The sequence below is a fragment of the Rousettus aegyptiacus genome, unplaced genomic scaffold (genome assembly GCF_014176215.1).
Source record: "Rousettus aegyptiacus isolate mRouAeg1 unplaced genomic scaffold, mRouAeg1.p scaffold_m13_p_8, whole genome shotgun sequence".
NCBI lineage: Eukaryota > Metazoa > Chordata > Mammalia > Chiroptera > Pteropodidae > Rousettus > Rousettus aegyptiacus.
This window is the reverse complement of record NW_023416311.1, coordinates 91,385,586-91,399,148: the sequence shown is the minus strand read 5'-3', so window position 1 is coordinate 91,399,148 and position 13,563 is coordinate 91,385,586. Positions and strand designations below refer to the sequence as shown.

Genomic DNA, 13,563 nt, shown 5'->3' with positions numbered 1-13,563 from the left:
CCCCAAGTACATCACTGAAAGATAAAAACATAGAAATTAAGAAGTGGTTAAGAGCCAGAACTGGTTGAGAAGATCCCAATACCTCTAACAGATGTTTTAGAAAACAAAAAAGAAAAAATGAGGAGGAAGCAATATTCCAAAATTCTTAATGTTAAACCAGAAAATTAAAGAATCATTCCTACCCCCATAAAAAAGGAAATAAATACCTAGAAATACTGCATCAAAAATGTAAAATAAGCCAAAATTAAAACTTTAAAAGAAATCAGAGATAAAATAACAGCAACCGGATAGCACCTAGGTGGTATAAACTCAGCAGTTAGAAATGTCAGCAGATAATGGAATATCTTTAAAATGCTGAGGGAAAATAAGCGCCGACCTAGAATTCTGTACTCTGCTATAAGCCAACACTCCTAAATTGTAGTAAAATTAAAGCCATTTTCAAAGACAGAATTTACTACTCCCAGATGCTACTTAAAAGAATAAAGGAAGGAAGAAGGAAACAACCCTCACAGAAATGGATGCCAGCAGCAATTGTGGGCAATGACGACAGAGACAGAAAATGCCAGAGGGCATCTCAGGCAAGAAGGGTAAGATTTATGTCATGAAACTTGGGTTTTGGTTTTATAGATTGTTTACATATTTACATTATTTAAATTACGATTTTTTAAAAAAGCAATTGAGGGCAAAGAAAATGGCAAACATGCTGATAAATTCAAATAACTATTGAATTAAAATAACAGACGAGGAAGGATAAATAGGAGGTTTGAGAACAAGGGAGAACTAAAATATTAGAAAACAATATCAGAGAAGATGGGAGAGCAGATCAATGTTAAATTAAGAAATAACAGCGAAACAAACTCATAGAGACAGAGAATAAACTGATGGCTGCCAGATGGGAGGAGGGTTGTGGGGCTGGGTGTCAAAGGTGAAGGGATTAACATGCACAAATTGGCAGTTACAAAATAGTCATGGGAATGTAACAAGATAGGGAATGTATTCAAAACATTGTCATAAATATGTATGGTGTCAGGGGGGTATTAGATTTATCAGGGGGTTACTTTTACTTTGGAAGTTATATAGATGTCTAACCACAATACAGTGTATCTGAAATTAATACAATATTGAATGTCAACTGTAATGAAAAAAAAATTTTTAATTTTAAAAAAGCTTCTATTGTTTGGGAGGTAAATATATTTACCTTAAATTTTAACTCAACTATAAATATTGACAATTTAATAATCACTAAGAGGTTAAAATTAGAATGTATAATTTCTGAATCAATAGAGGGGAAGAGAGAAAACTCAATCAAATGGAAAGGACAAAAAGAAAAAAGCATAGTAAATAGTAAGCACAAAATAAGATTATAAAAATAAGCACAGATACATTAGTGATCACAAAGAATGGAAACTGATTATACTTGATTAAAACACAAACTGTCTATTTAAAAAAATGAAAGCTAGTTATACGCTGGACACAACTACAGCATAACCACTCAGCTTGAAACAAAAGGGATGTCTTACTAGAGGGGAGGGGGAAGGGGGTTAAAAGAGGTCAAATACGTGGTGACAGAAAGGAATCTAACTCTGGGAGGTGAACAAATATATATATGCCTTACTGTTAAAATGTACACCTGAAACTTATTGGATTCCATTAACCATAAAAAAATAAAAAACAATAATAAGAGATATCTTACTTATGGGAAATACAGGGGACAGAGGAACATGTTAAGTAACATCACAGAGACTCAATGGCAAAATCCAGTCTCTGAGAAACACTTCAGAACAAACATCCATGTTCCTTCGACAAGTAAATTGCAAGTGGAAAAAAAGGCGAGACCGAGGAGGAACCCAGAAGTTAAAGGAGACTTATAAACCATCACCCAATTGCCATGAATAGATCTTACTTGGATTCCAACCAGAACCAAAAAAACCCTACTTTTTAAAATGAGACAACTGGCAACATTTGAAAACTGATCTATGACAATATCAAGATTTTTAGGGGGAGTGAAAAGGGGAAGGGATTAAGTAGTACAAATTGGTAGTTACAAAATAGTCATGGGGACATACAGAAAAGGAATATTGTCAATAATATTGTAATAATTATTATAGTGTCAGATGGATACTAGTTTTATATGTGTGATCACTTCGTAAGTTGTATAAACGTCTAATCACTATGTTGTACACCTGACACTAATATTGTATGCCAACTGTAATTAAAAAATAAAAATCATTAAAAATAAAGATTTTTAAATAAGGAGTAACAATGTTATTATGCATGTTTTTAAAAAGAGGCCTTATCTTTTAAAGATATATATAAAATGTGTATGGATAAAATAATGTACTGTCTGGAATTTGCTTCAAAATAATCCAAGAAAGGTGGGAAATGTGGGTGGGTATATGCATAAATCAGGATTGGCCATGAGTTGATAACTATTAAAGTTGGTTGTTGGGTATATGAAAGTTAATTATACTATGCTGCCTTCTATTGCAATATGTTTGGCATTTTCCGTAAGTTTTTAAAAAATAAAAAGTATCAAAAAATATACCAGGTAAAACAAAGTAGAAGTGGAAATATTAGACAATATTGACTTTGAATCTAAAAGCATTATTGGGGATAGAGCCTCATTATTTAATGATAAAAGGGACAAAATTCAACAAAAACATATCACGAACTATATTCATTTTATAACATAGCCTCAAATATATAAAGCAACACAACAGAATTATAAGGAAAAATAAACAATTCCATAATCACTGGCAATTTTTGTGCACCTACTGAGAAATGAATAGCTCAACAGACCAAAAAAAAAAAAAAAATCAAATACAGAAAATCTAGACAATACAATTTAGAAGTGTATGTGTGTGCTCGCACACACCCACGTGTGCATATACTATACAGGTGACCCCTGACTAATGAGGTTATGGGCACTGACTCCCATGCAGTCAAAAATCCACACATAACTTTTAACTCGCCCAAAATTTAGCTGTCCCTTGGTATTGCAGTGGATTGGTTCCCAGATGCCCCATGGATACCAAAATCCACAGATGCTCAAGTGCTCCGTAAAATGGAGTAGATCAATACATACAGTTCACCCTCTGCACCTGTGAACTTCCAACCATGGATCAAAAAAAGTACAGGTATTTATTGAAAAAAATCTGCATATAAGTGAACTCACAGTTCACACCTGTGTCAAGGGTCAACTATATATCTAAACATCTATATCTATATCCTACATACACCAACAGAAAGTGCTTATTCTTTTCAAATAAACACAGGACATTTACAAAAACTGACTACATACACTAGGCCACAAAGGATATTTTAACAAATATCTAAGAATTGATGTTATTATATACTCATCTAATCATAATACAATGAAAATTAGAAAAAATATAACCTAAACCCAATAATATTTGGAAGCTAAAAAAAAATGCCCTTTTACAAGCAAGGAAGAACTAACTCTTAATACAAATTACAAACTATATCTGAACAGTACCAAAAGATAGCACATATCAACACTTTGTCTAGGCCCTTGCAGGAATATGCTCAGCCTCAAATGTATATATTAGAAAAAGAATAAAGTTAGGAAAAATCCAACCAGTCTCCAAAAGCAGAAGAAATAATAAAGCTAAAAATAGAAATTTATGAAAAAAAAAAATCAAGAAACAATAGAGAATCAGTACCAAAGCCTGGTTTTTTAAACACATTAACTGCTGACAAGACTGAATGAGAGAGAGAATGTAGATATAAACACCTATAGATACAGTAGAAATTAAAAAATAATTGCCCTAATTTCATCCTTTCAATAAAAAATACAAAAACTTAAAACTTCAACACTGCCTGCCCATTTAACCAGAACCTCAAATTCCAGCACAGCAGATGACCCCAGACAAATAGCAACCTTAGCACAAAGCTCTGTATTCCCCTGTTGTGTGTGGCTGGTGGTGTGGAGTCACAAAAACTAATTTACAGCCCACACTGCACCACTCTGGTATAAAAGCCAGAGGGGGCAACAACATCAGTTTTGCAGAAAAAAAATGGCCTGAGGTGGGAGCCAATCATATTATCACAAAAATAATCCTAGTCTAAAAATCGGGGGTGGGTGGAGGGGGACACTGATGGCTTCAGCTCACATATGACAACTATCTGTATCTCTGGCATTCCCAAAAGGCAATGCTTATTCTGTTAAAGCAAGGCTTCAGACCCACCCCCTCTTCGCCCCCCTGGCAACCCCCGACAGACCTTCTTTGGGAATGCTAATGGTTTTTGAAGCCAATGTTTTTTCAGATTCAGGGCCAGGAGACAATTCAATGTGATCCACAGTTTCAACCTGTAGAAAAACACACAGAAAAACATAAATTTTGTAGTTTGATAATTTCAATATATTATAAACAATTTTATGTAGGTTTTAAACATTTGCATTAATACAACAAAAGAAATGGGATTAAATCCAATGAGTTAATGGTGGGATCAATGAAGAGGAGGATATTTTACTTATTTGTAGCTAAACTGATTTACACTTTCAAGAGGTTCAGGAATACATCATATACTTTTAGAACGGGGAGCAATGTTAACTACCGTCTACACGAAACCTTTTATTTTAAAGAGTACATGGCCCAGAGAAATTCAGTGACTCTGTTAGTAGCATCTGAACTCAGCACTTCAAGGCTCCTAGTTAGTGCTTGTCTAGCATACCCTGCTGCCTCCTCCAGGCATACAGCTGTTTTCTTAAGTAAACTGGGCAAGTCAATATCTTTGTATGTATATGTGCACTATAATAGGAAGAGAACACCTTAAACCAATATACCAAACCTTCGTTTAAATTACTATTTCCTTCAAAGTAGTCACCTTGGGAGACTAAATACTTAGTATCATTGCATAATAGTAGTTCTACCTCATTTTTTCAGTGTAGTTCCACATATGTTTAATCTTAATTTTTTCATATGTGTTAAATGTTTGGATTAAAGAAATTAAATACTAAAAAAAAAAAATACTTATGGAGTTTGATCAACCATTTTTAGAACTCTTCCTTGAAAATGTCTTTGAAGTTTGTGCTACAATTAATAACTTCTGGTGGCGTTTATTACATAAATGTGATTTTATTACTGTCAGAATCTGCAAATGAGAGAGCAAAGATAGTCATTAAAAAAACATTTATCAAATACCTGCCATATGCCAAGCAAAAGACAGCCTCTACCCTCCAATATTAAAAGGCCAGGGCCAAAAGGGGAGCTGTATCAGAATTTTCAGGAACTTCAAAATACATGTGTGTGAAACCCCACCTCCCCTTCAGGAGAGTTAATCTGCATATTTGGAAAAGGCATCCTGAGTGATCAGGACATGCACAGCTGTCCTTTTATCTAATGGACCCAGAACTGTGGAAATTCCTTCTTGAAACTCCTCCTTTGGCTTGCTTTCTCCTGAGTCTCTTATGATCATAGATTATTCCTTCTCAAGCTTTGTTGCTGAATCCTCATCATTAAAAGTCAGTGCACCCAGAATTCTGTACTTTACCTTCCTTTTTCCCTCAATCAATGTGCTCTCTGGGTGAGTGTCCCTACTATTGTAATTTGAACTTCCTCCCAATTGATGATTCCAAAATCTATACCATCAACCCAGATCTAGCTCCTGGGCTCTGGAAGCGTATGTCCAACTGCCTACTAATCTCATAGCATCTCAAATTGAACACATACTGGACAGAAAGCACTGTGCCTTCCTCTTCTCAAAACACACACACTTCCTCTTCCCTAGTTTAGAAAATGACAACGCCATTCATCCAGGCTGGAAGTGTGGACACTGCTGTGAATCTCTATATTCTTCTTCACCTTCCTACAGCCAGTTAACCTGAGTCCAGCTACATCCTTCCCTCCATTTCCAATGCTAAAGTTCAGGTTATTATTAAGTCTTGGCTTGGTAGTCAGTGGATTGCAAACACCAGTCAGTAGACCTCATATAAAGCTAGCTACATAAGAATCATTTATGAAGCTGTTAATAATACATATTCCTGGTTTCGACCCCAGACCTACTTTAAATCAGAAGCTCACGGGAATGGGGACCAAAAGTTTGCCTTTCTGACAGGTTTCTAAGATGATTCTAATGAGCAGCCAGTTCAGAACCACTGTGGCCCAACTGACCTCCCTGCTCTCCACCTTACCCCTCCGCACTCTACTCTCTGCACTGCTGACAGGTATCTGATCATAACATTTCACTGCTTAAAATTCTTCAGTTGTTCCCCACTTTCTGCTTACAGGATAAAATCCTAAACTCTTGGCCAGTTCCAAAACAATACTTTCCATCCTTCCTTATCAGCTCCTACCTGCTTCTTAAAGCTCAGTCCCAACAACTTCTATCTCCAGCTAATATTGACTCACTTCCCCAAACACTCTATGCCATTTGACACCTTTCTGTTTTTGCTCACAATGTTTCATCAGCTCTTCCTTATCTACTGATGAATATCAATTCACTACCAGCTTAAGAGTCACCTCTACAAAGCCCTCTCTAAAGACACAGTTTCCCCTACCTGTTTAGTCACAACAGGCCATGTGTGCCTGTGTGTCCTCATCATACCCTGCTCACTTGTATTTACTGGTGTATATATATTTCTATCTTCTTTTATTAGATTCTAAGCACCTTGAGAGTAAGGATGATGCCTTACTTATCTTTCTATTCCCAGAACTTAGCACAGGGCCTAGCATGTAGTAGAAGCTCAATAAGTGTTTGCTGAAGAAATAAGAGATTCATGGACTCTGGTGAGAGTGACCGAATCAGCACAAAGACAAGATTTAAGTGTAAGTTACACATCTGGCTGTTGATATGCTTAACATACAAGAACACAGGCATAAGGCGTTCCAAGGACAACTGTGACACTCCACATTCATTTGGAAATGATAGATCCAAATCAAGGTTAAAAAAACAACAACAACAAAAAAACAAGTAAATATCACAGTATTACTTAATAGTAGTTTTACTGCATATTTTTTCAGGGTAGTTCCACATATGTTTAATCTTAACTTTTTAATATGGGTGAGATGTCTGGATTAAAGAAACACTATAAACCTAATAAATATATCTTTAAAATGTCAACATGCTAACGATGCGGAGTATTTGTTAGTTAAGTCAATAATGAAATTCTTCTCATGCAGACCAATTTGTATTTCCCAATTTATAAAGCTTTAACACATTCAAAATATTTTTACTATTTTTTTTATCTTTATTTTATATAAATTTTACTTCCTAACTTTTTAAACATATAGAAAACTTCTAAGGACTAGTAATCCATTGCATAAAATACTTTAAAGAAACTAAGAATTCCAAGTATAAGGACAACAATATTTGTAAAGTTATAAACAACTTGCTGCAGAAAATGATACTCAATTAGGAGCAGGGTTTGTTTAAAACCACGTTCTGGTTTTGTAATTCATATATTTCTTTTCATGGTAGGAACCATGGGTTTACTCCTTAAAAGCTTAAGGCAGTGATTCTCAACTGGGGCAATTTTGCCCCTCAGGGGACACTTGACAATGTCTGCAGACATTTTTTGATTATTACAGCTAGAGAGAATGCTACCGACAGCTGGCGGGTAAAGACTAGGGGTGCTACCAAACACCCTACAATACACTGGGCAGCTTCCAGCAGCAAAGAATTACCAGGCCCCAGTGTCAGTAATGCTGAGGTTGAGAAAACCTAGCTTAAAGAAACCAAACTTATTATTTTGAAAAATCCAGTGTCCAAAATTATATAACATCATAAACCTAATAACTCAGCACCAAACAAACTAAAATAAAGACAGTGTACCTTATAATGTTGGTCTAGCATTCCACGTCTGGGGAAATCCTGCTCTATGTTTTCAGCAACGTTCTGTATGGCTAGCAGCTGTTCATCAATTTCCTGAAGCTTGGCGGTGAGATGCTTTAGGTGGCAAGCTGCAGAGCTCGGCGCAGGACGAGTGGCAGAGACATCCTGCAGTAGTTCCTGCAGAAGGTCAGCTGGCAGCCGATAATCTTCTGCAGCATCTGACTTTGAGCTCTGTTCTTTGACTTGAAATTCTGGCTTTGGCATATCTAAATACCAATAAAGGTAATATCAAAATTGACTATAATGAAAAGAGAGGTAGATGCTGATGATTTAATTTTTTGAAGATCTTATTTTAAGTCAACATAATAATCCCTTTCAAATCAGTTTTAATTTAATATACTTAGAAATACCATTTCAGCTTCTTGACTTGAGATTTGTCTGTTGAGATAAGAATACATATCTGTTACTATGACCACCAACCTCCATGCACAAGGCAGTTTGAATATTACTTTTATCCTCTGCTACGAAAATATACTCCATCAAAAGCAACTTTCATATCTTAATGACTTTTTAAAACTTTACTTGAAAACAAACTAACAGGATACCTAAGTAGCCACAGGCATTTGGCTAGATGTAACCCTTATGACAACCCTGTAAGGTTGAGTCCCTCAGAGATACAAGTGAGGATGAGATAATGATAATTATCTTGCAAAAAGTCTCCAAGGTATTATTAAGTGACAGAAGGGGATTGAAACCCAGGTCTGTTCTATCTGAGTCTAAATACCATGCTCTTTTCACTTCCCCAGGCTGAAAGCTAGATGTATGCTAGCTTCATACATCCTGCCTCCACTACCCACACACCTAGCAGAATCCTTTCACCATGTAACAGAAGAGAGGGCAATGGCTTCAAAATCTGAAATACTGGCACTTACCTGTCTATGCAAGCAGTAACATACATGCCCTGCCACTCATCCCTTCCTTGCTCCTCACTTCTGAGTGCCTGCTGTTCACAAGCAATGGGCAGTGCAGGACTCTGCACCTAAGTACTGGACAACCACAAAACTGAGCCTACTCCTTCTAATAACTGTGGAACCCAGAAGACCTCCTGTTGTAGAAAGTCCGATTGCGTATTAATCCAAACGCTCACAGGATGCAATAACTAGATTTTGAAGAAATATTCTTCTAAAGCTTGCAAATATTTTACAATAATGCAACCTGATTGATGACTATAAAATGAAATATTTTGCTAATAATATGCTGTTGACTACCATGCCTATGTATTTTCTATGTGCTATTCTAAAATTTCTCACCTTTTTAAATGAAAATTCCTTTTTAACACCAAAACGTTCATGAAATACAACAGAGTATTTATTTTTAGCCTCATTACTTGAGAAAAGACACATGCACAAATAGATTTGTAATCTCCCTGCAAAATATCCATGGGTCCCTGCTTTGGAAATCCATCCCGTTTACCTATCTGCCCTCACTCCCCATAGCAAGGGAAAAGCCTTTTTCTTGTTTCTTTTGCAATTACCAAGTGTTAGTGCTTATTTCTAATAGAACAGTAATTCGGGGAAGGGGAGGAGTCATGCTATACATCTAGGGCCCTCACCTTTGTCCTGCTGTATTTCTGATGATGTGGGTGACGTGATACCAGGCTCCTTTGCTTTTGCAATGCCTGCTCTCTGGCTTCTTCTATCCAGAGAGGATGGAGAAACTTTTGCAGATTTAAGAAATAAGTCCACAGCAGAACTGTCAGATTCTAACAAGAATATAAAAGGCACACAAAGATTGATTCTAAACAAGGTATTTGGAAGATTAACAGAACATGCCTTGGTATGAATTTAAACATCCAAAAGTACAGTGGATCAGATAGATCAGGACGGCTAAGAGATTAAGTATGGTTAACAAGGCTATATTAAATAACTTTTCAAAACGTTTATTTAAAAAGTAGGAAAAAAATACCTTGACTCTTAAAATTGTGCAGGGGAACAGCACTAGTAACTGAAGTGGCCATGTAATGTAACTCTGCGGAAGATGGGACTTCTAGATGCTGTCTGATAATATCATCTGAAGGCTCTTCTCTGACAGGTAATTCCTCTAGATCATCAGCTTCAATGTCAATCACATTTATGTAAGTGTGTCCGACCTAAGCCAAAACAGATAAAATCAAAAAGGGTTTCATTCTTTTACTCTATATAGCCACTCTGCCCATCCCAAGCTCTGCAGTAAAAAAGTTTAATCTTAAAACCAAAGAAAGCTGCGGGAAGTATGTTATGGTCTTAGTTTGCAATATTTTGGAGTATAATATTTAAATTTTAATTTTTGACTTTTCCAAAAAAGCTACATAGGTGAGATTTTTAGACTCATTTCATCTATACAACTGAAAAATGAGAATGACCATAATAAATCTTAACATAAAGGTATTAGTAAAACTTCTGAATAAAACACAAACCAAATTCAGTACCTCATCAGATGCTGAAGGGGACAAAGGTTTCTCTGATATTTCAGTGGAGAGTTTGAGCTTTCGACATGCACCTAGAGCCAACTGCTGAGGAACATTCAAAGGTTCACATTCTGAAAATTAAGAAAAGAAAAACCAGAAATATAAAATCCATAAATAGCTCTAAGGCATTAACTTCATAAGAACAAATTAGCAACAAATAACATAAAATGTATTTGTTGAAGATATAAGTAGAAATTTCACAGGTATAATTAAATTACGGCAAATACTATTTTAAAGGCAATTTAATCTAGAGTAATTCTTAGTTGAATGCAGACTGAGTATTCTTTTCTCATATGAACAATTTATAATAATAATAAAGTATCTAAGTCATGTCAAGAAAATGCTTTATTTCTTATTTTCATTTCAGATATACTGTCATGTTTATTTAGGAAAATTTCAATAAAACCAAATCTTAGGAAATTAATCCATACCTGATTTCTTTTTTACTTTCAACACTATTTACTTGTTTATTTTAATAGCTTTATTAAGATATAATTCACACTCTTTAAAAGGGCACAATTAGGTGGTTTTTAGTAAATTCAAAGAGCTCATAGCTAAATTTTACCACTTAAATTGTTTAACATCTAAATATTATAATACTCATTAGTTTCTTATTCAAAGGTAAGATAAAGAAACCTATCACAATAGGTCAGCAGATAGTCTAATCTTATTTCCCAGCATTTAAAAGAAAAGATTAATTTCAAATTTTATATGCAAAATACAACTCATTGTTATTTGAGTACTGGAAACTTGGTACCAAGGCTTGAATTTAAACCATGACAACCATAAAACTAGAAAGAAGGAAAGTGAAAATATTTAAATTATCATTCTATCTCTATGAGATTGATTTATTGGTTTAACTTTTTTTTATGGGGGACTGTAACTCCTAATTTGGCAACACGCAGACATAATCTTTAATTAATTATGCTTTCTCAAAAAAAAAAAAAAGAAAAAAGAAATCACACCTGATGTGGAGGAAATGATTTGTTGATTTTTATGACATTCAAAAACAACTTCTTGAGAAGCAGCTTCTTTATCTTGTAATCAGGAGATTTGAGGCAAAAAAGAGAAAACAGAAAAAAAAGGTTTTGCAAACAGAAAAAATTAAATATATGAATGTAGATTTTAAGAAATTGGTTATATAAGGTAATAGAAAAGTAGATTGACAGCTTAAATTTTTTATTCTAAAAAAATTAATATGATAATTTCAGATCTTATTATTTTTTATATTCTGGGCCTGATTACTTGGATGAATAACAGACTCCTAGAAAATAGGCTGACGACTACCCAGCAGCAAAGAACTTTCAAAGGCTTTCTTAATGATAAATGTAAGAAGTCTCAAATGATTGAACTGAAGAACACTATTTTGAAAAGACATATGCATCCCTGTGGTTACTGTATTATGTACAATCGCCAAGATAGTGGAGTAACCTAAATGCCCATCAATCAACGACTATATAAAGATGTGGTACATATATACAATGGAATATTACTCTTCCATAAAAAAAAAAAAAAAAAGACAATGAACTCTCACAATTTGCAATGACATGGATGGACCTGGAGGGTATTATGCTAAGTGACATAAATCAGACAGAGAAAGACAAATATTACAAGGTTCCATATAATTAATAGAAACTGCATCTCAAATATATAAAAGAATTACTAACACACAAAGGGCAGAGCACATATTAATGAGGAAGTTTGTTAGGCAAAATTCCAAACAGCTCCCCCAACATTTATTTCCTCTATTCTTGGACACAGTCACCCATACCATTCCCATGTTAAACCCAATCTAGCCCTCTTCCTATTCAACTTTATTGGCCAAAAATCCGAGCCTCTCAATCTTAAGCATGAAATTTCAGGGAAGGCAATTTATGGACTAGAGAACCTGAATTTGAAACACTTCTACCAATTTAAGCTGTAGTCCATGGCATTTCTGAACAACAATCTCTATTATGTTTTAATTAAGATATCATAAATTCAACTGAAGATTTGATTTCAAGTTTAAAATGTGTAAAGTATACACCAGGGCTAGGGACAGGAAGCTGAAATAAGTAACTAATAACACATAATGTAAAATTTCCTGTAAATCAGTTCTGAAGAGAAAGTCTATATATATTAAATATTGCGAAACATATGAATTTTTACAACTAAATGGCATTTTACCTGGATCTGTATTTGTACTTGCATCCTGACATCCTACAGCTTTCTTTCTTACAGAGGCCATGAAATGCAATCCAGCTGAAGTAGTAACATCATCTTTTAGCATTTCTTAAATATAACAACAAACACAGTGTAAATATATATATACATATATGCCTTACTGTTAAAGTGTACAGCTGAAACTTATTGGATTTCGTCAACCAATGTCACCATAAAAAAATAAATTTATATATATATAAAAATATATATATACATATATATATGTATGTATGTGTGTGTGTGTGTGTGTGTGTGTGTGTGTGTATAAAACAAAAGATTGGCAGCAATCATTGAGAAGCCCTAAAGCAGAGTACCTGACTCAAGAGAGGCGAGGTTTGGTTGTCAAGCTGTTATCAAAATGGACTTTCTGAATGAGGTGGTATCTAAGTTGATTCTCAAGGGCAGCTCAGTGGAATCTAAATCAAAATTGTGGAGGACTCTGTATGCCCAGCCTAGACACTGAGATATTGGAGTTGGGGTTTAAATGTGGGTTTTCCTGGGTGATCACCCAGGAGACTAAGTAGAATAAGTGTATCAAGTTAGTGGGAAAGAACACCACCAAATGGATTAGGAAGCTGAGAGATGGGAGAAGCAGGTCAGAGGCCAGATACCTAGCAGTGGCATCTTGGTTTAGTCGTGCAGAGGCCTGATGCAGCACAGTGGGATCGAGAAAAAGAGGGAGGACCAGGTCAAGGACTAAGTGAAGGAATGGGGCAACAGGTGAGAGCTGAATCAAGGGTGACTTTCAAATTAAAATCCTTACATGTCAAGATAATGATATCTCACAGGAAGATTCCAACTCAAAATTTGGACATGCTGAATTTAAGGTGACAGTAGAAAACAATGTATATTTGAGTATCATGAAAATAATTTAAGAGCTGAAGGTATGAGAGTGAATAGCCTTACATACACAAGAGTGTGTATATGTTTATAAAAATTACTGAGAAAGGCTTAGGGAATAATACATACATTCGGTGGTAAGAAATAAATTGACCAATTCAAGAAAATTTACTATCAATACGCAAGTTCTCTTTTCTGAACTGATTGCTTTATTTAAATGT

General features: G+C 35.0%; 1 protein-coding gene across 11 annotated transcripts in view; it reads right to left on the bottom strand.

Moving 5' to 3' along the window:
* Positions 1-13,563, bottom strand: part of CPLANE1 (ciliogenesis and planar polarity effector 1) — an 87,501-nt gene that overhangs the window by 16,969 nt on the left and 56,969 nt on the right. For 9 of the 11 annotated variants that reach the window (XM_036225478.1, XM_036225479.1, XM_016142468.2 and 6 more), the window contains 7 exons: positions 12,467-12,571; positions 11,266-11,337; positions 10,262-10,371; positions 9,760-9,943; positions 9,407-9,556; positions 7,795-8,060; positions 4,243-4,330 (listed from right to left, as the gene is read on the bottom strand). In XM_036225478.1, coding sequence (XP_036081371.1) covers positions 4,243-4,330; positions 7,795-8,060; positions 9,407-9,556; positions 9,760-9,943; positions 10,262-10,371; positions 11,266-11,337; positions 12,467-12,571 — 975 coding nt within the window. The remainder of the gene's footprint in view (positions 1-4,242; positions 4,331-7,794; positions 8,061-9,406; positions 9,557-9,759; positions 9,944-10,261; positions 10,372-11,265; positions 11,338-12,466; positions 12,572-13,563) is intronic. The other 2 variants (XM_036225483.1, XM_036225485.1) reach the window with 2 other exon arrangements.